The sequence below is a fragment of the Podarcis raffonei genome, chromosome 1, assembly GCF_027172205.1.
Source record: "Podarcis raffonei isolate rPodRaf1 chromosome 1, rPodRaf1.pri, whole genome shotgun sequence".
NCBI lineage: Eukaryota > Metazoa > Chordata > Lepidosauria > Squamata > Lacertidae > Podarcis > Podarcis raffonei.
Genome location: NC_070602.1, coordinates 132,467,894 through 132,493,296, shown reverse-complemented (window position 1 = coordinate 132,493,296; position 25,403 = coordinate 132,467,894). Strand labels below are relative to the sequence as shown.

Genomic DNA, 25,403 nt, shown 5'->3' with positions numbered 1-25,403 from the left:
CCGTTTACCTTCCCGACGGAGTGGTACCTATTTATCTACTTGCACTTTGATGTGCTTTCGAACTGCTAGGTTGGCAGGAGCAGGGACCGAGCAACGGGAGCTCACCCTGTCGTGGGGATTTGAACCGCCGACCTTCTGATCAGCAAGTCCTAGGCTCTGTGGTTTAACCCACAGCGCCACCAGCGTCCCAAAACCTGCTTCTGTAGGCTTTTAGAATAGTTAGGGGATCTTGTGTGCATGTATTGTAATTTGCAGCGGAGGTTCAGGATCAGAGCTTTCCTTCTCCTAGATGGGCTACCTTCCCAGGTGGGCGAGCCCCACCTGCCCTTCATCTTTGTAGTATGTTGCTTTTATTGAATAATAAGAGAAAACACAAAACACTATAAAACTCAAAAGTTCTCAAAACCACAATTAAACTTTATTTAAAAGTTCTTTTGTATAGATTTCCTAAAAACAAAATCATAATAAAAATAAAATTCCCACCCCCTGCCAAAAAATACTTTTTTTCAATAGAACACACAACATTAGAGGATTGCCAAAAAAAAAAAAAAAACATTCTACACCATGTTTTAAAAATTCTTTAACTCAGTCGTTGGTCCCAGCAGTGCATCTGTACTAAGAAATTCGCATTTTTTTCTTTGATCACATATGCATGAAAAAGAATTAGTATAATCCAGCAAGAGTAAAACAGAATGAAAAGTTGGACTGCTTGTGTTTCAGAACTGGCTACTCCTTCTGCATAAGGCTTTCGATCTAAAGTTATGCTCAGTTATGGAAACGAAAGAAGCAAGTACATAACAGCTGCAGTGATTTTCTTCCCACATTATTTTCTAGTCTTTACCTTGCCCAAAACAGGCAGGATACTGGGATCCAAAGGAAACTGTAATTTGTTCAAACAACTAAGATCTGTGGTGGGTAAATATTACATAATGTTGAAATTATAGAGTATATCCCAGACATATTTAGCATTCAGTCCATGAACAGTTTAGCACCATATTGATAAAGTTGTGTAGCAAAACACTTTTTTGAAGCTTTGCTTCGAACGTAAAGCAGAAATAACACAGTGCAAGGTAGTCTATACCCTTAGCTTTTATGGGGTATATTGGCAATGGCTGACTCCTGGTTCTCTTAGAGGTATGTGTTGATGTTTTGCCGAGACTTAAGTCCCTATTGTTGTTACAACACCAGGATTGACAGGAGCTGAAAAAGTAAGAATAGCTTATTATGATTTCACATCATAAAAAGACAAAGTTTCAATGAGAAAATGAGAGCAGATAACAAAAAGTAAACTCCAGCATCCTGGTGGACCACCTACTACTCTCTGGTTGTGGGGACCTTAGAAAGCGATCATTAAAAAATGGAGCAGGCAAGAGTGAAGCCAGCCTAACCCTTGTAGAATGTGAACAAGGGATGGCAGAGAAATATGCCAAACTCAAATTCTAAAGGAGACTCACCTAATTTGACCCAGGCAGATCATGACCGGGACCACTTTATTAGTCCACTTCAGAATCCGCAGTTGAGCAGATTCATTTATGAGGTGGGCTGCCTGTTCTTCTAAAAATGTTTCTTTTCTTTTTTTTAAATCAACTTTTCAAAGTAAACACTGGGGGCAGTTATGCTTTCCCCATACAATTCTCTCTGATAGCAACAGAATGTTCTCCAGTCCCGTTGTTCTGATGGCAATTGCACTCCTAGCATGTTGCTGGCGGACCCTGTGGCCTGAGCTGCTGCTCCAGGGAGGCTGCAGGACCTACTCTAAACTGCCCCCAAAGTGCTGCTTCTTTTTTTAAGGTGTGAGTTTCCAGGCAGATTTTGATAGATACTTCATTTTAAAATCTGCCTGGATACAGGACAGGGCGGATTTAGTGCCATCTCCATTTGGTACTGGATCCGTCCATTCCTAGGTTAGCCCAATTAGGCCTGCAAGAAAGCAGAAGCCAGCAAATAATGATTTCATCTTCCTTCCTTATTTGAATGATGCTCTACTGCTTTTTCCTTTATAGCTTTTCCTAGGGCTATGTCATCAGTTTTTAAAATAAATCATGAAAACAAAGTTATACTCAGTAGGCACATTTACATCTGCACAGTCATTGTTGTTTTGGTTTGGCACAGCAGGCAAACAATGCTAACTAGAAATAGTTGTGCTACTGTTTTTAATATGTCAGTGCAACTTCAATGGGATCTGTCGATGAAAGTCAACATGGCAGCACCAGCCTACGGTGAGAATTTGACCTAATTGTTTAGGTGCTCTTCTAGTGTCAACAGTTTCATGGAAGATCCCCATTCGTTGCTTACTCTTTTCAAATAAAGGCAAGCGGCAAAAGTAGAGGTCATCCCTTACCTGAAATGCAGACTTTTTCACAGTCTTTCTGTGTGTCAAATCTGTTTTCATTTCCACCACAGCCACCATACCAGAATCTAGCACAGCTTTTGGTTTTTAGATCAAAATACCACTTGAGGATAAAGTTCCTGCAGGTCCCTTCCTCTTTTTGCAATTGACAGATATCTGTGGCTGGAAATCAGTAGATAAATAAATAATCAATGTATTGGCCAGTGCATGCTTCCTGTGAGTATCTTCTACTTTGTGTGTTCACAGATACTCAGCAGAACAAGAAGACGAAGCATCCCCTCTGCTGATGTGCATGCTGAAGGGACAGGGACAAACATGGGACATGGGAAGTTTTATCCATCTCCAATATGTATGGCATGCAAGATGAAGCGACAACAGAAGACCATGTCGGCAACAAAGAGATGACCAAGAACCCCTATCTGCCACAGGAACAAGGAATGCAGAAGTAATGGGATGCCTGGAGCACAACTGATTTAGGAAGAGGGGATCATGTCTTCCAATACTGCACCACTGACCTAGCTTTAAATGTTGATACAATATATTGAGAACCTCTTGTTAGAACCTCTTGTCCTGCTTTTCGGGCAGTCTTACAAAGTAAGTGTCACATACTGAACTTCCAGGTGAATGAGGTTTATTTATTATTTATCTGATAACATTAGAAGAAGAAGAAGAAGAAGAAGAAGAAGAAGAAGAAGAAGAGGAGGAGGAGGAGGAGTTTGGATTTGATATCCCGCTTTATCACTACCCAAAGGAGTCTCAAAGCGGCTAACAATCTCCTTTCCCTTCCTCCCCAACAACAAACACTCTGTGAGGTGAGTGAGGCTGAGAGACTTCAGAGAAGTGTGACTAGCCCAAGGTCACCCAGCAGCTGCATGTGGAGGAGCGGAGACGCAAACCCGGTTCCCCAGATTACGAACAGATTACTACACCACACTGGCTCTTAATACCACCTGATTGTTAAATAAGAAAAAAAAACTCAAAGTAGTTTCTATATGTTGGGAATATAAAGTGTTATTCTGCTGGGTGACCAAAAAACTGAGATGTGTTTGGTCACAATTAATAATTAAAATAAAACACCACATTTATCCCAGCACCACATTAATGCCACCCTTATAACATGTACTGATGCCCCATTTTTACTGCCTCCCATCTTCCAGATGTTGTGGGAGGGTTGTAATGTGTGGGGCATCTGCAAGCACGGAGGCATTTGCACCTGATTATACCAGCAGCCACAACAGTGAAAGAGTGTTGCTAGCTCTTGTCTCTTGAACAGAATGAAAAATCTATGTAGACCTGACTCCTTCAGTTATCATTCAGATAATCAGGAGTTAGCACATAAGCACAACAGATTCAGTGTATGATTTTGGAAATGTCCGCCACAAACAGAAGCACACAGGATTTTATTGCCCAAGTCCAGAAATCTATGATAGCGAGAGCCCCCATGCACCATTCCAGAGCCCCTGGAGTCTATTTTTTTCTGGACTTTGGCTCACTGACATCCTCTTCAGGCTCTTGGGGGGGGGGGTGTCTCCTCATGAGCCACAAGGTCTTTCCAGCTCTCCTGCCATTTCAGGTGAGAATTATTTCTTTCTTTTCTGGCATATACACGGTTGTGCACAAATGGATTGCACGTAAGTGGGGAGATGCCTGCATTACTTTCAGGTCTTGCAATGGGAACATGGTCTCCATGTCAGTAACTTATCACAGGATAAAGAGAAGGCTAGATGGACCCTTCTCTGTGATGCAATAGGTTTTTGATATGGGGTTGATTTCAAACAAGACCTCTTCCCCATAAAACGCTAGAGGGGACATGTCCTATGTGACATTGCTTTCATCTCAATTATGCACATTTAAATAAGCTCCAAAACCCAATGTAAACTGGATCCCAGGTGAGCAAGAATAACTGAATGGTGCAAATGTCTCCTTTCACCTCTACTATCTGACCTGTACCTGCACAGTGAGAGAGCACTCCAGGGACCCAAAGGCCAGCCAGGAGCTGCCTTGCCTTTCTCACACGGCATACATGCTGGCGGAGGGTCTGGTTTAAATGAGACACTGGCCATGGCTCAATGCCACATGTGTCATGTTTCAGTAGGGTGTATTAATAAATATGATGCATCTCTGATTTACCCTGAAGACTGTAAAGGAAGGGAAGAAAAGAGTCCCTAGAGAGATATCCAGCTCAAAGGCCAACACAGCCAGAACTGCCACGGACCAACTCTATGGATCACCCTCCTGCGGTGATTCCAACGGCCCTCAAGTCAGCTGCCTGAGGGAAGAGGCTTGTGGCAAGAAGAGATCTGCCTGCTTGGCCCGGACAGGGACAGCTGCCCTGCTCCCAGGTTTGATCCGAGGGGAGGGCTTGCCAGGAGCCCATCTTCTCTGAGGAAGCCAGAATCTGCATAGGTAGACCTGTCGGTTGTAGGTCACTCCAAGTAAAGCCAATGAATCTAATGGATCTAAATTCGTCCAATGCCCATTTATTCCAAAGGAGCTACACTGGATACAAACCTGTGTAACTGTGTTCTAATAACTGGTGCCTGATGTTGCTTTCCCCTCCTAATCCACCCATTTCCCCTTGTGCATCATGTATTTTGCACTGTCAGGAAGCTGCAGATGTTGGTAAGCCAGATGCAGAGAGAGCCCTTTGGATGAGAAGATCATATGCTTTGAATGAATGAATGAATGACATCTTCTGAGAATTCTGCCTTGGGATCTACAAGGAACCAGGAATTGCGTGCATTTGTTTCTCATCCACCCCTCCCTCCCTCCCTCTCTCTCTCTCTCTCTCTCTCTCTCTCTCTCTCTCTCTCTCTCTCACACACACACACACACACACACACAGCTATCCAGTAAAGTGATGGAAGGATGGAGTGAAATCAGATATTCTAAATGAAGCAATTTTTCCACAGATTGGAAACATACTTTTAGGCAACAGATTCACCATGTGTTTATATACTTTAAAACAGTTGCATCATGTTAATAAATGCTTTCCAGAGCTTGAACTGACATTTAGAAAGTATGCTGCTGATGTGAAAATAGACAAAATGTACTTTTAATCCGTTCCTGTGCATTTAATGCATGAAATGTGTGCAGTCCAGCAGTGGGTGTGGTGTTTGTGTTGACCAAAGGGACAAGCATCTGCCAATTGTGGGCTTATTCTCCCTGGGATGAAATATTGACCTGAGTACCAAGTCCATGGGTGAAAACATACTGTAGCTTGTGTGGAATTTTGGCATGTGTCTCTTTTAAAATGTAGGAAGCAACTGCTAGAAAAAGAGCAGGCCATTGCTACTGAATCTAACCTGGTCCAACTATGCTCATCAAATTCAGAGAAGTCCAGTATAAAAGAAGTCAAATTTACCTGTCATCCCATCATGTTCATATTGCATCCTTCCCCTCCCCATTTCATGACTTTATTGAGATGCTTTTGACGCTTGATCAAGTATTAGTTTTCCCGAGGAACTTAGGAAGCTGTCAGAGCATCTATTGTCTGATGGTGATCCTTGTTACATAACCTGGAACGGCCACTGAGTTGCAATCCGTCCCTATTTTGCATCTTTAAAATTCTGGATTGCTCAGTGATGAAAAAACTAGTTTCATTCTCTTTACTTTGTTCTTTATAGTGAACGAATAATTGACTTAGCCAAGTATTAAATCCAGAAGAACCTACTGCTCTTAATGAAGCAAAATTTCACTGGCACTCTGGGAGTTTTACTTGGGAATCCCTGGGATTCCATTGGGACACACTTCCATGAGAGATGCTTGAACACTTCTCTCAGACAAACTAAAGAATCTGCATCTATTGATCCCATACCTTCCTGCTTCGGGGCAAAATTGCCCTGCGTTGTTTTCTATTTTCTCATGTAAGTCATGGTTTCTGAACTCTGGTCCGTTCTGAGGGATGATCTCTGACCACACAAAGGTGCCTCAGACCCATGGACCCTCCTATCTTGACTTGCCGGGTCTTTCCAGGCTTCCTCACACAGCTCTTTCCCAGCTCTGCTGCCTGAGTGCTGGGTGGACAGGGACTGAACTTGCATGCAGAGCAGGGGCTCTGACCCGGAAGCAATTTCCTCCTTTGTCTTTTTGCTTTATTTCTTCCCCCTGTTTCTTTTCAGTCCATATTAAAAAAGGTAAAGGACCCCTGACAGTTAAGTCCAGTCGCAGACGACTCTGGGGTTGCGGCGCTCATCTCACTTTATGGGCTGAGGGAGCTGGCGTTTGTCCGCAGAGTTTTTCTGGGTCATGTGGCCAACATGACTAAGCCGCTTCTGGTGAAACCAGAGCAGTGCACGGAAACGCCGTTTACCTTCCCGCCGGAGCGGTACCTATTTATCTACTTGCACTTCATGCTTCCACACTGCTAGGTTGGCAGGAGCAGGGACCGAGCAACAGGAGCTCACCCCGTCGCGGGGATTCAAACCACCGGCCTTCTGATCGGCAAGCCCAAGAGGCTCAGTGGTTTAGACCTGCGTTCAGTACATATACGTTCCTCAATCCAGTTAACTTCTGGTTTCTTTTTCTCATACCTGCTCTTGCTACCTTTTTTGCTCTGCTTTCCAATTTCCTTCTGGGTAATTTCCTCCGTAACTTCTTCTTGTGCACTTTCTGTCCTGTAAATGTCGAGACCAGTTATTTTACTATGGGTTGGGGAGCCTAGGAGTGAGGCTGAAAATGGAGTGCAATTCAGCTGAGCGCGGAGTGGAGTCGGTGTGCAGGGAACAAGCTCTGCTTGCACAACAGGACTCTTCCCCCCCTTCCTCCTGCCCCACTAAATTCAACCCACTGCTTAATTGTTTTGTTTCTTTGAAAAGGAATTGTGTTGAGTCTGTGCCTCATTTTTCCTCAGCGCAATTGGAATAACTCATGTAGCCTATACAAATAGAAATCTTTACTGAAAGGGCATTAAGTATCTCAAGCAACGAGCTGGGAAAAGAATAATTCTTCATTTTAAGTATATGATTTTTCTGTTGCTGGTTAAATCAGCATTCTTCATCCTATTCAACTGTCTGGACTCAAAATGGGATACAACAATTTATATTTTATGCCTATCAGGTTTGAAGTAACAGGGAGGGAGGGGGACGTTCTATTGTTTTGCCAGTTCCACTCAATATCATTGCGCATCTCCATTCATCACACCCATTGCCCAAGCAGAGGCTGGCCTGAATCTTGGGGGGAAGAATTGTGCTATTTAATTTCCCACTCTCTGAATTGATAGCCTTGAATTTATATTTGTCAGAAAAAGGACTCAGTGCAGTCTTTACAAAATGTTCTTGGTGTGTTCAGAGTTTAACAAATGAAGTGAACTTTCTTTACATTTTTCACATCTATCTATCTATCTATCTATCTATCTATCTATCTATCTATCTATCTATCATCTATCTATCTATCTATCTATCTATCATCTATCATCTATCTATCTATCTATCATCTATCTATCTATCTATCTATCTATCTATCTATCTATCTATCTATCATCTATCTATCTATCTATCTATCTATCTATCTATCTATCATCATCTAATCTACCTACACAAGAATGGTACAAAAGTGGCCACTTGACTTGCAGTGTGTACATTTCAGTTATTTTAAAATTAATGTTCTCACTATTAATCAATGCTCTTATTGCCGCGCTTAATTTTTTTTTTGCACCAAGTAATGACTTGTTTGCATTTCCAACACTTTAGGCTGCAATCTCATAAGAGAGGGTCCAAAAAGCCCACAGACTATGCAGGAGTTGGTCTAAAATTATTGCCCTGATTCCATCCCTGTCCCCAACTGTCAGTTTCAAATGGAAGGGATTTTTTTTTAAAAAGTCATAAAATGGACAAAGGAGCACCTGAGTGTTTCAGTACTGTCATATCTGCCCTACCTCTTTTGGACTGCAGCCTCAGTGAATTACAGTGGTAACTTGGTTCTCAAACACCTTGGTACTCAAACAACTTGGAACCCAAACACTGCAAACCTGGAAGTGTTCCGGTTTGCAAACTTTTTTCAGAAGCCAAACGTGCTCAGTTTTGAGTGTTACACTTAAGTGCCACACTTCCGTTTTGAGTGTTACGCTGAAGTCAGTCTGCTTTTGCTATTTATTTTGCATTTTTGTGGCTTTTTTTGTTTTTGAGACTGTGGAACCCAGTTCAGCTACTGGTTGATTGTGACTGCAGTACATTGCTTATAGCTTTCATTTTACAGATCAATGGTCTCGTTAGATAGTAAAATTCATGTTAAAATGCTGTTTTAGGGCTTGTTTTTAAAAGTCTGGAACGGATTAATCCATTTTGCATTACTTTCTATGGGAAAGCATGCCTTGGTTCTGGAATGCTTTGGTTTTGGAATGGACTTCCGGAACGGATTAAGTTTGAGAACCAAGGTACCACTGTAATTTGCTGCTGTTTTAGCTGCTCCTACCATTTAAAATAGTTTTTATTTTTTAGTATTTTGTTTTGTATGATTTTATGTATTTTTTTACTCCACCCTGGGATCCACTGACATGAAGGGTGGGCTATTAATAGTATTAATAAATAAGAAACCAAAATTAAAGTTGGCTCAGAACCAGTGTTCTTTATCCAAAGCATTCAACAGGGCTTGAAATCAAGAGCCAAAAAGTAAAAGTAGCAGATCATCCTCATCTTGTAAGATGATCCAAACCGTTGAAATCTAGATCTCCGTAACATAGAGGCTGCTGCTCTCATTTCAAAACAAACTCTTAACTAATGCTGGGGACACCTATGCCGTAAAAACCAAAGGAATACCTATTGAGATTGTTCAATAAACTCAGAAACCAAGCTATGTGTTTTTAGAGGCTATGGGCAAGGGAAGATGGACTCAAGAGGCTTCAGCAACAGAAGCTTGCAATCCATCACAAAATTTATTTCAGAAAATTCCAGGATTTCTATTATGTGATGCGAGGAAGCGCTTATGCACACTTAGATTTCTTTCACTTTTTCCAAGCATGGGCCACAATTTAAAGTTCCATGTCCCAGCACCCTTTCCCCTCCTCTGGAGCTTCAGTTGTGAAAACCTGTTCTTTAAAGCTCAATTGGAGCAAACATCAATGAAAACCTGAACTGACATTTGTTCTAATTCTGCTTTAAAGAGCGGCTTTTGTGGGGGGGGGTGTGGAGGGAGTGGCAAACACTCAGAAACCAAGCATTAAAGTATGAACCTCTGCCTGGAAAGAGCAGGGCAACAGCTAAGTGTGGCCAAGCCCTAACTGAGAGCCCCTCTGCCTTTCCAACAGAAGTGGAAGGGGTGCAATGGATGTCCCTGGCCTGAGTTCGGAATCTGAAGATGATGGTCGAGGGGGGCACATCTGGAGCTTATGGCTCAGCTTCAGCACTCCTTGGGATGGGAGAGAGAAAGCCTCACCCTCTGGCTGGCACAGAGTCATGCCAGTAGCACATGCAGGGCCAGGGAGAGAGCGATGGGGGAAGACTCCTTTTAACCAGTCCTCTTCTTCAGGAATAAAAAGGGGGGTAACCCGATGGTGCAGCTCAATTCAGCACTGTCTCACCACCACTGCAGCCTGCTCAACAGGATATGCCATCCCAAGATACTACTATACTTTTCAAATATTTAAACAGGAAGGAAGCATTAAGCACTATATCTGCTGAGAATTGGCCAAGGAGCCATGGGTAAAAATGACAAGACAGATGTTGGTTAACTGATGAATGTAAAAGAAGCACAGCAATGAAACAGAGTCAGGCTATAAATCTTTACACACTTAGCTGGGAGAAATCTTACTCTTCTGTCTGCATGCATAGGATTGTCTGGACAGGGGGCTGTAGAAGCCTTTTTGTTGGAGATTTCTGAGAAATCACAGAGAGGCATCTCTTATGGGATACTCTAGGGATGTGCGTGTTGCCTTTGTGCATGGAACAATAGTCTACACCCACCAAAAGATGATGTGGCGCTTTGGGGTTTTCTTTGAGTCTGGTGTTCCCAATCTGACACCTATTCATGCCATACCCTCCAGGGTTTCTCATGGTGGTCTCAGCAGTGCTTTGTCAGGAAGGGGTCTCCTATCTCAAAGGAGACCACTGGAGCAGAAGGCCATGATGAAAAGGACACGGACATGTTGTTTGTACAAAAGTAGAAACACACAAGTGACTATGTTAGTAATTCTGAGGACAATACAGCACGAGTGGTGAAGTTTACATGCTCACCAGAGAAAGGGACATATTCTTATTTTAAATTCTGGTTCTTGTGTCTCCTGCAGGGTGTGTGTGTCTCACCTTCCAGGTCAGGACCACCTCCTGGTGGGGAGCTGGGGTCAATTTCTGACTCTACCAAGGGGAGGGGCTCCCTGACTCCCCAAACCTGAACTGGAAAAGAAGATGTCCCTTGACTCCTATAACATGACTCAACACGGAAATAAAAATATTTATCTAAGGGCAAAGCACAAAAATGCATGTGGATAAACACAAAAGAGGCGGACAAGGACAAGAGTGAGACTCAAACCAAAATGCTCTCAAGGTGAGAGGTCAAGTAGCCTTCCCTCTGGACACACTTGAAAAATGAAAATTTACAGTAAGAAAATTTGCCTCTCTCAGACCCAATGGCATCTCCTTGGGTGGATCTGACAGAAACACCCATGCATTGCGAAATTAGGGCAAGCAGCAGAACGGCTTAGGCAAGTATTAAGATCTTCAAGAGAGAGACTCCTCTGCCTTTCAGGGGCTGCAGACAGGATTACAAACTCCTCCTTAGGGAGGCCAGTCCAGCTCCATTTCTGATGGTCCTTCTGCCAGCAGGCCAAGGCTTCACCCAGAAGGGTTCCAGCTGAATGATTTTTGTTGGCTCTCTGCTCTGTTGCACTGTTATATTTTGCCCATTTTTAGTTTTCAGGGAGCGGCTAGTTTTTATTTCTGATCTTCTTCTTTCCTTTTAAAAAATAATAATACTCTGTTTCATTGTGTTTTGTGGTCTTAATGCTGTTAGTTGCAAAGGGCATCAGGTATGGGAAGGTGGCCAAAAATCACAATACTAGGGCATGTTTTTGAAAAGCATGGCTGAAAAGGCCACTCAGTTTGGCGTCCTTTTTGCTGCCTTTCCTCCTCCCTTGGAGGATGCAGACTGGCAAGTGTCTGACCAAGATGACTTGGAAGCGCATTCCCAGTTCTTGAAGCCCCTTGGTTGTGGCCCAACTCTCCCAACCTGGTGCCCTCCAGATGTTGTTGGAATCCCTGCAGACCCATCTGGTACAGCCAATAGTCAAGGTGATGGTTGTCCAACAACATCTGGATGGCAACAGGCTGTGTAAGGCTGGTCTAGGCCCTGAGATCCAAAGAGGCTGGATGTGACAGAGTCGTCTTCTGCTCCCTTTTGTTTTAGTTTTTATCCTTCATCTCTCTGAAAACTGCTTACAGCTCCCCTTCCAAAAACAGATCTTGAAGCTGAAGGAGGAGAAGTTGACCAACCATGACTAGATTCCTGGGTCCACAATCCAGGTGCAAAGCCAAAGGTTCTGATATGCTAGATGTACTGGGTAAAATCTCCCCACATCCACAGGATGGGTGGCTAGCAGAGATAGGGGAAGGGGCTTCCCTCATCCCATCCTGTTAGAGAAGCCCCTCTCCTGGTGGAGTCAAAGCTGGCGCTGCCCGCCAGACGATGAGGCGGCTCCATCCCAGTTAATGAGACTGCCCTCTGGATGCAGGAGACAGAAGAAAGTGCAATATATTTACACCAACATTGCTTTTCTAGATTTGATGGGAGGCATGCAGACGGAGATGGAGAAATATGGGGCATTGACAGCAAGGCAGGAAAGCAGCAAGGAGGCGCATGGGTTACATTGGGCAAAGCATCCAAAAGATGTATCCAGGATAATGACACATAACTAAACGCATAATCCTCTCCATTCCTGATTTTACCTGATAAGGGACTTTTCTCAAGGACAGGCAGCTGCATGACTCTTTCATCTGCTGTAGAGAAAAAGTGTGTGGAATTTGTTTTTAAACTTTTATCCCCTTCCGCTCTGAAACGTTGCTTGACAATGTTTAAAAGTGCAAAATGGGTTAACCCTCTGTGGGTACTTACATGGCTTCAAGCATCTGCTAATGCAGTCAGCTTCTGTCTCAAATCTATTGGCGTTACCGCCACACCCACCATACCAAACCTGGGTGCAGATCTTGTTTTTGAAGTCAAAGAACCACTTAACCTGATACTCCTTGCACTGCGTGCCCATGTCAAGGTCCAGCAAGCAAGGATCTGTCAAATTTGAATTTCAAAATGTGCAAATGTTAAATGATTCTGAAAAGGTTAAAAGCTGCAAAAAAGCACAGGAGGAAAGATGGGGAGGGGGAGAAGCCATTTTCAACAGCACAAATGAAAGGGAGCTTGATCTGAACCACTATCCATCTCCTAATGTCTTCCTTTACAGAAACAACCTTGGAAATAATAATGTTGTGCTCATTCCTAGTAAAATCACAAACATGCCAAGCAGCCAGTGCATGCAGCTCAATGTTTTATTCTGCTTTAATTTTATTTTCTGGCATGGATTTGCTGTAAAAGCTGATAGGCTCGTACATGCCTACGCAAGTCTTTAGCTACATCCAGTGCAGTGTAGTAGTCAGAGGCATAAAAAAAAGCATAGGGGAGAAATGCAAGAATGGTGCAATGGTCAAATGTTACAACCCAAGTGACGTTCAAGGGTGGTTCCCCAAATCACAAAGACAACGTTGTTCCAAGTTGGCCACCCATGAGCACCTATATCCCAGGTGCAGACCATGGCTACAATAAATATGGTTTTTCCCATTGGCTAAGGGGTACACACAACTGAGAAACTTGGCTTCCCATTCAGCCTCTAGCCTGCTTCCCACCCAGCTGATATATACATCCTCAGTCCAGGCGCAGTGAGGTGAGTTGGCTATCTGGAGGCAAAATCCTCACCTTGAGGGATCTGGCATGCTTGAAGCTTGGAAGTCTAAGACAAGAAAGTGGGTTCTTAAGCAGCTTCCGGAGTCAGCAGACACACCTGCTTTGCCTGACAGCTAGTGGACACAGCACCACAGCACAACTGACCAGTTGAGGATAGATTCACACATTAGGGAGGAACTTATTTCTTGCTATAACCATGCTTTCTTTTGAGAAAGAATCAAACCCTGAAGTATATTTCAACCTCCATGACTACCTTCTCCCCAAAAGGCTTCTTAGCTTGGGGCATCTACTGCTGCCAGGCTCTGCTTGGCACATGGCAACATGGGAAGCGAAGAGCAGGGAGCAGAAGGAGGCTTTGAGCCAGGCTGGGGCCGCTTGGACAAGGGCACTTATGAGCACGGGGAAAAAGGGTAAAGTTGGGCACTTCAGTAGGGGCCAATATATTATAGGCCACCCATTTGGGCTTGAGGTTTTTCATTCCATGAACCTCATTGCCTTTACTGTGAGTCATGGCTTCCCTTCCCTCTCCTTATGCTCTCCTGTCTTAAACTTGAGACTGCAAGCTCCTTGGAGTGGAAATCTGCTCTTTTGTTTGAGGCTAACCACTATACCAGGGACGCGGGTGGCGCTGTGGGTAAAAGCCTCAGCGCCTAGGGCTTGCCGATCGAAAGGTCGGCGGTTCGAATCCCCGCGGCGGGGTGCGCTCCCATCGCTCGGTCCCAGCGCCTGCCAACCTAGCAGTTCGAAAGCACCCCCGGGTGCAAGTAGATAAATAGGGACCGCTTACTAGCGGGAAGGTAAACGGCGTTTCCGTGTGCTGCGCTGGCTCGCCAGATGCAGCTTTGTCACGCTGGCCACGTGACCCGGAAGTGTCTGCGGACAGCGCTGGCCCCCGGCCTCTTGAGTGAGATGGGCGCACAACCCTAGAGTCTGTCAAGACTGGCCCGTACGGGCAGGGGTACCTTTACCTTTTAACCACTATACCACTCAGAGTGGCTGGGGCACATTATTATTATTATTATTATTATTATTATTATTATTATTATTAAAATTGTGGCTTGCTGGCACGATTACTGCTGTTTATGCTCTTTCGTGGGCCATCTCTTTTAACTCTGCACACCCATGTTGCTCTCATCTTTAAGCTCAGACAATATTCTGCTGTATCTATACTGGTGACCAGTATAGAAGCCTCCTCTTAATACCACAGTAAAATACCACTATTTTAATATGTAAAAAACAATTGCACTACCCCTGTAATGGGCACAAGGACTCAACGTATAGACCGCCCACCTTAGATACCTTCCAGTAGGTATCCAAGCTCATGAGCATTTTTGTACATGACAATAATGACAGCACTCTTGCACTACTGGTAACTGTAGGTGGAAGCAAGACAGGAAAAAGCACTCTGCTGTTCCATCAAATTTACACCCCGGCTAAGAAGAAAAAGAGAGCTTCATGTGTGAAAGCAGGCTCTGAAGACAGAAGTGTGTTGATTTGATAATTCCTGATATTATTCTGCATTATCCTTCCTACGCTTGCGGGTCTTTATTATACACTTTGTGAGGTGTTACTGTGGCTCATAGACCTGTTAGGTGTCCTGTGGCTCTCTTACAAAAACAAATAAGTTAATAAAAAGTTAAAACATCTAGACAAGGACAAGTGCCTTCCAAAAATCTGCTCAGTGTGTCATACAAGATGGAAATTGGTGACAAAAAAAGGACCAAGTGCAGTTATACACATAAACTGAAGGTGAACATGACATAGAATGATGCAAGTGAAGGGAGATGAAAAAACACAGAAGAGATGAATCTAGGACCACACCCTGGAGCGCTCGACTTCAACAACAGAAAAAGCAACATACAACCTCAGCATCACCACAGAACATCCAGGAAACAGGCTTTCAGCAAGGCCCAGCTCTCTCAAAAACAATTAAGAATTCCAGAGGTGCCTTTTTTGTTTTGTTCAGGTATATGGAACAGCATATTCAACACAGGCCAGCTTGTTTGAAGACAGTTATATGCAGCACTCAATGTGCATGAGAAGAAAAGCTACTGAATTTCTTTTTACAGGTGTTCTTCATAGCAGCTTGTAGTCTTCAAAAAATTTAACACCAAGCACTCAGTTCTGAATCCAAGAAAACTGACCAAGGAAATTAGGAACTTGTATAAGACAGCTGAGGCAAGAACTGCTTAATGTGCAACAGACAAAATAATGTAAATTGGACTGCCTAATCCACAGTTTCCCAAACTTAGGTCTCTAGCTGTTTTTGGACTACAACTCCCATCATCCCTAGCTAGCAAGACCAATGGTCAACGATGATGGGAATTGTAATCCAAAAGCAGCTGGAGACTCAAGTTTGGGAAACCCTAGCCCAAGCTATGAACTATATGGCTTTGAATTTGAAACAATTATGTGGCACAAGTGATGTCTATTGTTACAAGTGGCCAATGCATAATGAGCAGAGAGCTGGTGTCAACATGATAATCTCTACCATCACATTTAGAAAAACAAGCAGATTTGCTACCAATTATTTCTATCTTGCTTTTTGAGAAATAAATATGAGTAGGCAAATGAGATTAGCATATATGCCTAACATATAACAGGCAGCAAAAGTTCTAACAGATGTTTCAGTCCAATAATTATGTGAGAATTGCATTATATTATACTTATTAAAACAGAAAGATCAACAGACTATTGGCATTCACACACACAACAATTACACATTTATAAAAAATGTTATTCATCCACAAAATTGTTAATCACTGAGTACAAGCTATGTTAATTGTTCATTAATGGTTTATAAATGATAATAAACCATTAATGCGTTGAGACAAGGCAAACAGACAAGCACAAGGACTTACAATGTGACACAAACTTTCATAACTGAATACTTTCCAGTGAGCCACAGGAAAATAAATATTTTCAATATCCCTTGGTGATTTTTTATTGTTGGCTCCATGATGGCCATGACATGGGAAGCTTAGCCACTGCCTGCTCAAGGAAGAGAAGTCATGGCAATCTGGTGTTTCTTTGGGATTTTTCCCAACCCCATGAGGCTTGCTTATTACTCAGTTAATTAGATTGTCAGAGTTTTGAGGGGAACTTCTGTCAAGGCATGCAGATAATGTGGGATATCCAGCCTCTGACAACCAACGTGCTAAAGCGTGTTCTCCTTCAGGGAGAGCACGTGTTGCGGTGGGGTCTACTGAGCCACCCCCTTTGTTGCTGGGTAAGTTCTCCAAGATGGCCAGGGGGCATTGATTGGATTGCCGAGTTGCTGGGGGAAAAGTTATGTTGCAATTTTGGTGGGAGGGGTAAAAGGTTTAAATACTCTGCACGCAGCCTTCTACTTTCTCTTTTGCTGCGTGCAACGGATCACCCGCCCACCCGCCCTAGAATAAGGGGTTGTTGCGTTGACCTTGCTATGCCTGTCATGGGGTCGTCTGCCTTTGAGCAGGGGCCTGGTAGGAATTTTTCCACCTGGCAAATTGGCTGGCTGGGTGGTTTTTGCCTACTGCGTAGCAAATCGTCACAACTTGTAAGGTTGTGGTTAGGCATTGGTTATAAATCTGGTGGAGGAGGGGTTAGGATAGGCTGGGCCTGCCCCTCCATGGTTGCTGCGGAAAGGGAATTCCGTTAAAGGAATCCTGGGGCTTGCCATCTTTTCGTCCAATCCCTGGAATGGGACTAGGGCCGGCAAGCCTTCGGGGAGCAGGCGGGTGAGAGTTGAGGGTCTGTGTCTCAGCTCCAATTCTTCCCCGACTTGCTTTCCCCCGCACTGTCTTTCGGTGGTGCCCGGAAGTCAGTTCTGTCCCCAGGCGGGGGGACAGATAGTCTTAACCAATGCCTAAACAACCACTCACAGTTTGTATTTTAATAAAGTTGTGGCCAAAATCATGCCAAAAAATCTTAAACAAAAAATTACGTGTCCGTTGTGAGTTATTTTGGGGGGGTGGATTGGGGACCTCAACACGCAAGCTCCAAACAATGCATGAAGAGGTTAAGAACATAGAGTAATCTCCCCTGGCCCTCTGTTCTCCCATCCCATCATGCCAGCCCTCCCAGTAAGGAGGTCTAAGCTGGATGCTCCAGGCTTAGACTGTGTGGCTTAAGCAAGCCATCTTTGTGTTCCTATACAAATAATTTAGAAACATTTACCATTTTGGAACCCAAGTTAGACTGCTGGCTTTTTCTTGCTGCTGTATGCAAAAGGGCATGAATCTGACCTTTTTAACTTCCCAAACATTTGGTCCCTTTCTATGCTAAGGGGAAGTGGGCAACTTTGGAAGTAACTTAGAACAGGGTATGTTAGAGAGCTAACAGTCTATATTTCCACTCTTGGCTTTGCTGTGTGTTTTGTCGTTTTAAATGTCGGCTGGGGCTGTCTCACCAAAGAGTACTTGCCCCAAACCTAGATCTAGGCATCTAGGGAATTCTTTTTTTATTTTACCTAGTATTTTCCCTTTTATCCAATTTAGCCAGCAGATAGCTGATAACTGATAACTGATAAAAAAAAATACACCTTTGTTCAATACCAGTGAAAGAATAAAACCCATGGTTTTGTGTGGCCTGGGATCTGGGGATCCATTCTCTGATACAGAGTGTGCTGCCCTTCTAAGGATGCAAGCCTAAACATGTCTACTCAGAAGTAAGTGCCGCTGAATTCAGTGGGCCATACTTCTAAGAGGACAAGACTGGGAATGCACTATTAAGCATTAAGTCGTGCAATGCTGAAGGAGTGTCTAATGGGACACAGGTCTCCTCAGAAGAATTTCAGCACAGTGCTGGGATGAAATGAACTGTGCACATTGAAACTGCTGGCATTTCTTCCTGGGTGATTTTTCTAGGGATGCAGACAGTGCGTTTCAGTCACTAGCATGACAGAAACTATGGATATTCAAATTGCAGGTGTTTTCCTCTGAAGCGACTACTCCATCAGCAGCCTCCCCTTTTCTTTGTGTTTTCAGTGCAATATTCAAAGCGGCAGAGCCACATTCATTTGAAGGCCAGGCATCTTGCAACTAAAGAAATGCACATGTCATTGCTTTCCATATTACACTGAATCAGTCGAGCACCCTGCTGGCTTTTCTTTGAACATCTGAAACACCTGCTGAATTGTACTGCTTTTCTGCAAAGCCCACTTCCCCCCTCCTCTTTACAAAATTAATACGTTCTACATTCTTGGCTTGGTTGACGAAGCATCATTGAGCATCAATTATAATGACACTACTTGTCAGCTTTCCCTAGCATATGATTATGAAAGCCGGGTGCTCCATATGTTAATGGGCTCCCTTTAATTTAAACATTTGCCTCTTATTTGGGAACATCAAGGTGCTATGAAAAATTATGTGCCTCTTTTATGTGCTTCCTCTTTACAGAAATTATTTGTCCCTATTTCAGAAAACATGCCACATAAGTGTCCTTTACTTTAAAAGAAAAATCTGTCAGGGAGCCCAGCTAAAAACGGGACACCACTTTGATACCTCAGGAGCCCTGGACCCACCTGTTTCCGGTCCTTCCAATGGGTCAGTGTTCACCATCAGATTGGCTACAGCTGCTGCAGGTAACTTGGGCAATGGCATACTCTCTGCAAAGGGAACGCAAAGAAATTGCAGCGTGTGAGGGGTGGAGTACCTCATAGTAACCTCCTAAGCAACACCTTGTGTACATTTCCATTTATATCAAAGTCACCCACATAAATCTCTAGCTGGGAACTAGAGGTGTCATTTTTTAACAGAGGAAGAAGAGATCTCTTTTTACAAACCACTGAATTAAGCTTGGTAAATAACAGTTGGGACATCATTCAACATGAAGCACAAGATTTTGAAATGAGTATTGGTTTCCACTGGGGACATTAGTAACAGATGTTTGATTTACTGACTATATAGATGAATTTCTCCAGCAGCTAAACCCCTCCCCCCAGTCAATATTTTCCAATCTAGTTCTCTTCAGGAGACAATTGTTACCCTGAAGTGCTAGAAATAATCAGATCCAGTTCACTTGCTTTTGGAAAACTGAAGCCTTTACAAAGAAAAAATTCACAGCCATTCATCAACATTTTCAGCTTCTAGAATGCCAATTTTTGTGCATTGTCTGAGCATGAGTCAACATTATTAATTCAATGTTAATTTCCTCCCTGTTCTTAATATTTATAACATCTGAAAACGAGTGAATTCAATCCCAAGAAACAAGGCAAACTTACTTGTGCTAAATGTTCCTTTGTAGGTTGCTTTGGCCTGTGCATTGTGGAAGCCAGTCACAAAGACATTGTATTTCTGCCCACTCCTGAGGCCTCCAATGACCCGTTCAGTGCCAGTTAAATTGAGCTTCAGGACTAGAGAGTGGTCATGTGCGGAGGTGATTGTGATGTCATAGACAAAGACATGTTGAGGTTCAGGGTTCACCCAGTGCAGTTTAGCGCTGTTTTCTGTGATATCAGTTATTTGGACTTCACCTGTGTGCTTAACCACTGTCAAAAACAGAAGCTGGCATAAGGCTTCAAAGAAGAAAGCAAGTAAACTGCATTTTTAAAAGAACAGAGAAAGAGTTCATCCATAAAAACACAAGAGACCTCAAATAAGTGCACCCCAAATATAGCATTCCCTTTGTATGGCTGATTTAATTTCAAAACAACTCCAATTGCCACTTATGAGCTGGCACTTAACCTGGATGGTCAATTATCCCCTCTATTTCCAATGTTCAAAGACAGCTACCAGTACTCGTGTAGTGAAAATGGCACCATCAAGGGAGGTCTCAGCAGACTTGGGCAAGGTTTGCAGAAGCCAAAAAATCTAGTTAGAAACCCCTAAGAGGGGCAGCCCTTTAAAAACAGGCCAGTGAAAATTGATTTAGTGTCCAGATCAAGGGAAGCAATAGTCCCACTCTCTTCTGCCTCAGTCAGACCAAACCTGGAATGCTGTGTCTAGTTCTGGGCACCGCAAATTAAGAAGGATGTTGACAAGCTGTATTGTGTGCAGAGGAGGGCAACCAAAAGGATCAAGGGTCTGGAAACCAGGTTTTATGAGGAGAGCTTGAAGGAGCTGGGTATGTTTAGCCTGGAAAAGAGGAGACTGAGAGGAGATAGGATAGCCATCTTCAAATATCTCAAGGGCTGTTACATGGAGGAGGGAGCATGATTGTTTTCTCCTGCTGTGGAGGGTAAAACTCGAACCCATGGCTTCAAGTTACAAGAAGGGAGATTCCAACTAAACATCAGGAAGAACTTTCTGACAGTAAGAGCTGTTCGGCAGTGGAACAGACTCTCACGAGAGGTTGCTCTGGAGGGTAGGACTCAAACCAATGGCTTCAAGTTGCAAGAAAGGTGATTCCGACTAAACATTTGGAAAAACTTTGACGGTAAGAGCTGTTCAGCAGTAGAACACAGGAGCTTTCCAAATTGTGTGTCATGAGATGTTAGTGTGTCAGCTGCAGTGTGTAGGGATTGGAAAGGGATTAATTTAACCTCCATTTTGCTAGTCAAATTGAATTAATGTGTCGTGAAATGATGCATGCCTAAAAAGTGTGTCACCAACATGAAAAGTGTGGAAAGCTGTGTTTAACATATGTAGTGTGCCAACTGGGGATATTCAAAGTGTTGGTGTTGACCTTTAAAGCCCTAAATGGCCTCTGCCCAGTAGACCTGAAGGAGCGTCTCCACCCCAATCATTCAGCCCGGACACTGAGGTCCAGCGCCAAGGGCCTTCTGGCGGTTCCCTCATTGTGTGAAGCAAAGCTACAGGGAACCAGGCAGAGGGCCTTCTCGGTAGTGGTGCCCGCCCTGTGGAACGCCCTCCCATCATATGTCAAAAAGATAAACAAATACCTGACATTTAGAAGACATCTGAAGACAGCCCTGTTCAGGGAAGTTTTTAATGTGTGACATCTTAGTGTATTTTTGGTCTTTGTTGGAAGCCACCCAGAGTGGCTGGGGAAACCCAGCCAGATGGGCGGGGTACAAATTATTATTATTATTATTATTATTATTATTATTTCTGTAAGTGGGTATTTGGGGCTTTTATGTCTATTTAGGCCCAGTTCTCATAAAGAACAGCTGAGGGCCCAACCTGTGTCTGAGCTCTATCACATTAACCACCTCAAGTAAAAGAGCATGTCAACGAGAGGGCTGAGATAGAACACTTCTCTCTGATACTCTGGTTTTGTATGGGCAGGGAATTACGCAGGAGAATTCCAGTCAACACTGATGCAGCCTAGAAGCAGGCTATCATACTAGCTCATCTGCTGCTTGTACAACTTAGGTTTTAGTTTTGCACCAATGTTGTAGATATTAATTTTGCTTGCCTGCCTGCTTGCTTAGGAAGTCTGCAGAATGTGAAACGTCCCACTGATGAAGACTTGTGGTGCGACTGGTGAGACCCCTGTTGAAGACGGTAGTTTTGAAATGACTCCTCTCTATCTTCACTTGTTAGTGAAATTTATTCTAATGAACTTGTTTGAATGATCCACTGTATTATAAAGATCTTACTGCTCCATGCTTTTTTTAAAAAATGAAAGTCTACTGCATAGTGGGTTTTTTGGATTTTATTTTATTAGTCTTCAGGCTGAAAAACAACCCATATAGAACAAGAGATCTCCTGATTTGTTATGGTCCATGGAAACAAGTTAATAAAAGTCAGATGACACATGCATGTTTAAATTACTAGAAAGAAGAATTTGGTAGAGGATACAACAGCATTAATCTGAGTATAGGACTGATTTTTTAATCAATCTCCACAAAATATTTATTTATTTAACATACACACACACATTAAAATCTACACAAAACATTTAAATCTATCCACATTGTGTATATTGATGGAAGATGAAGTTATTTATCTTCCTCTACCAAGATTATTCTTTCTAACAATTTAACATATATGTGCCACTTGACTTTCATTAATCTGTTTATGTGGACAATAATGATTTGTGAGCTCTCATGCTAACAGCATATGGTATGAATATTTTACAATATGCATTGCAACACACGGAGACAATGTGTTTTGGAAGCGGTATTGACTTATTTGGTCCAAATGACAATGTTCCCAGTCAGATGATTGAAATGGGATGACTTGGCTGTGAGATTAACCAAAGAAGTGTAATACAGTGGAAAACAATGGGCATAAAACCAACCCAGCATACAGCTAAGAAATTCAATGTTCTTGACTGCATCATGGATGTCATTCAGCTCAATGAGTGATTTATTTACACAAACATCACATGGAATTTCGTCAGAAGAACTCCATAAGGGCAAAATGTTCTGATCATTTAATTTTTCAAGGAAAAATTTTCAACAGAATTTCAACGAAAGGTCAGATTTTGGGTTGGAGTATATGGGATGAGGCTTCAGTTAAAACTAAGCTAACCTAGCAGCAAACTACACTTTAACTACAGGTGCCTGTAACAAAACCCCAGTGGCTTGCATTCACCAAACTTCTTCCATTTGTGCAAGAACTACCACTTGTCTAACAAAACTTCCCCTCCCTCTCCCCTCTCCATGGCCCTCCAGTCTGCTCTTGAGGGTTGGGGGAACTCCTAGAATTTGCAGGCTGTGCAGGAAGAGGAGAGCAAGGGAAAGTTCTGCTGCCCAAGCAGAAGTCCTTGTGCTTGTGCGAACAAGACAGCAGTGCGAACAAGACAGCAGTGTTAGATACAACTCAGTGGTTTCTGTTTTGTCTCATTATTGAACAGTTGCATTGCTTGACTGTAATTGTGACTGGAGGAGCTGCAGAGAGAAAGGTGCTTAACTTTCCCACAGCATCTGTTTTTCTGTTCCCAACTGCTGTTTTTGGACTACAACTCCCATCATCCCTAGCTAGCAAGACCAGTGGTCAGGGATGATGGAAAACCCTGCTCTAGAGAACAAATATGCCCCACTTGCCTTTGCGGCTCCTCCACTCAAGACTGCAGCCTCCTGCAGCTCCTTTTCCTTTCCTTTGTTTCAAAAAGCCAAACACATTTGTGCATTTGTGTACAATGTGTAGTTTGTCCTTTACCAAAGAAAAGCGGTGGTCCTTAACTGCAACATGTAAGGATCAAATATCCTAAGAATAAAATATGCTAAAGACATTTGGTAAACGGGAGATACTGTACATACCTTCCAGTTTTTCTTTTGTTGTAGTAGTAGGTGTAGAGGTAACATTATTTGGAATGTTTCTAATTGAAGAAACAAAAATTAGTTATGGATATGTGTATATTCTCCCCTATGAGCAAAGTGCTTTAAAGTTCTTATAAAGTTTCCTGATCCATTTAATCTTAAATTTAATGATGTTGCCATGATCCAGTGTGCTTCCCAGAGGAACAGACTAAATAGATTGCTACATGGAATTTCTCAGAATGAGGCACCTTCCAATATCAATTTTTAGAATCTGGAGCACATTTCCCCATGCAGGAGACTGGGAAGAATAACTGTAAAAATAATCCCTTGTTCATTATCTTTTCTACACCCACTGTCAAGATAAGCCTTCAGTAGATCTCAATGTTAGCTTTGCAGATTGGCATGCAGGCTTATCTCCTCCAAACAAGCCAGCAAAAATCCCCCAAACGAGAGGTACTGGAGCTAAAACCTTGGAAAGTGAAACATACAAAACATCCCTTTTCTCACTGTGTGCCTCACACTCTTATACAGGAAAGAGAATTAATTCATCCTAAAAGTGTATTTGTCAGAAACAGAAAACATGCATACTGCTGGCAAAAAACATGTACTTCATCTGATTTTGGGAATAAGCTGCGACTGTTCAATCATCTGCCTTTTCCTTCTATTCAGAATACTAAAAACTCATTAGACTTACATTTCTTTCTGGCCAAATTTTTTGACTGGCTGATCACCTTGAAACCAATCACATTGTTTCCTGATGTCTGGAGACAGGTAAAAGGCATTTTCACCTAAAAATACAAGCAGAATTTCAACAAAGCCATTCTCCCTGGCCAAACATACTATTTCAATTTAAACCATAATAAAAGTAGTCTAGTAAGTATGATAGGGGCCATATCTAAGCATTTTAATACTTAGCATTTATTATATACATGGAAAAATAGTAATTTGCATAATCTCTTCTTCCTTTCTTCCCAATGAAAAATGGTTTCAGTCTTGCAAGTAATAAAACACAGCTCTCCATTCTGCTGCTTCTAATTATGATATAAGAAAAATATGTGGAGACTGTAATTCTGCCAGCAACTAAAGGAAGTTTTTCTTTAGCTATAATGAGAGAGACTATGCTTTAGACTTAAATATCTTATCGGTTGACCTAAAAAAAAGGGGAAGAAACAAGAGATTTTACCAAATTAGGGTTCAAAGAGTTTTAGGTCTGCAACAGAAAGCTGGAAATTGTTGACAACTGAAAGGAGGACTATAAAGCTGTGATCCTAAATAGACACAAGATGACTTTCCACAAAAAGTGTTTATGATTTCAACTTTACCAGTAATTACTAGAGTCTAGAACAGAAATTGAGGAATCTCTTAAGAGAAATGCACATCTCCCTTGGATTTTAGAATCACAGAATCCAGTTTTCTGTGGGAAAACTTTATACAGTATATGATCTTTTATGCATTTGGTTCAGCAGACCCATCTGTTTGGGGTCTTAAAATCAGTAGTCCCTGTGTAGCCTGGATTATATGGCAGCCAAGCCTGAACAGTACCACTGTTTCTTAGCAGAAGGAGAAAAACTTCACATAATATTCATGCAAGGTATGAGTTTTCTGGTAAAGCTACATGCCTGCCAACGGCATGTTTTAAAATCTGTCTTAAAACACTCTTCTTTAGGACTGCAGACCTGAACGCTAAGCTAGAGAGAGCTTGGTATAGAGGAGGTCCCTTGGGCCCAGCATCGCTCCGCCCCCAACTGTGTGCTTGATGCGCTACTGCTGCTCTGCCATGTGTGCTGCAACTCAGAGGGGACCTTGCATTGCAGCTGAGGCCCTCCACCTCTTGACCCCATGCCTCCTCAGGGCCTGGCATATAACTCTCTTCCAGCCCCTTTGGAGAGCAAATGTGCACTTGGTGAAAGATCAGTGGCTAGGAAGCTGCAGGAATGGCAGCTGATGGGGCACAGCTGAGTTGGCGCTTTTGTGGGAGAGCAGCAGCGACTCTGAGGGGAGGGTTTACTAGAGCCATGTGGGAGCTGCTTCATATCCTAGTTATGACCTATAAAGCCCAGTTGGGGTCCAGGCTTTCTGAAG

The 25,403-nt window shown here is 42.9% G+C and overlaps 1 protein-coding gene across 17 annotated transcripts in view; it reads right to left on the bottom strand.

Annotated features, from left to right (window-relative positions):
• Positions 1–396: 396 nt before the first annotated feature.
• The window catches only part of COL6A3 (collagen type VI alpha 3 chain), a 110,595-nt gene continuing 85,588 nt past the window's right edge, over positions 397–25,403 (bottom strand). For 7 of the 17 annotated variants that reach the window (XM_053362632.1, XM_053362647.1, XM_053362754.1 and 4 more), the window contains 9 exons: positions 24,016–24,109; positions 23,322–23,380; positions 19,434–19,700; positions 18,735–18,818; positions 12,392–12,562; positions 12,226–12,276; positions 6,883–6,966; positions 2,342–2,512; positions 397–1,200 (listed from right to left, as the gene is read on the bottom strand). In XM_053362632.1, coding sequence (XP_053218607.1) covers positions 1,160–1,200; positions 2,342–2,512; positions 6,883–6,966; positions 12,226–12,276; positions 12,392–12,562; positions 18,735–18,818; positions 19,434–19,700; positions 23,322–23,380; positions 24,016–24,109 — 1,022 coding nt within the window. In that variant the 3' untranslated portion in view covers positions 397–1,159. Of the gene's footprint in view, positions 1,201–2,341; positions 2,513–6,882; positions 6,967–12,225; positions 12,277–12,391; positions 12,563–18,734; positions 18,819–19,433; positions 19,701–23,321; positions 23,381–24,015; positions 24,110–25,403 lie in introns of those variants that run through there. The other 10 variants (XM_053362638.1, XM_053362656.1, XM_053362665.1 and 7 more) reach the window with 10 other exon arrangements.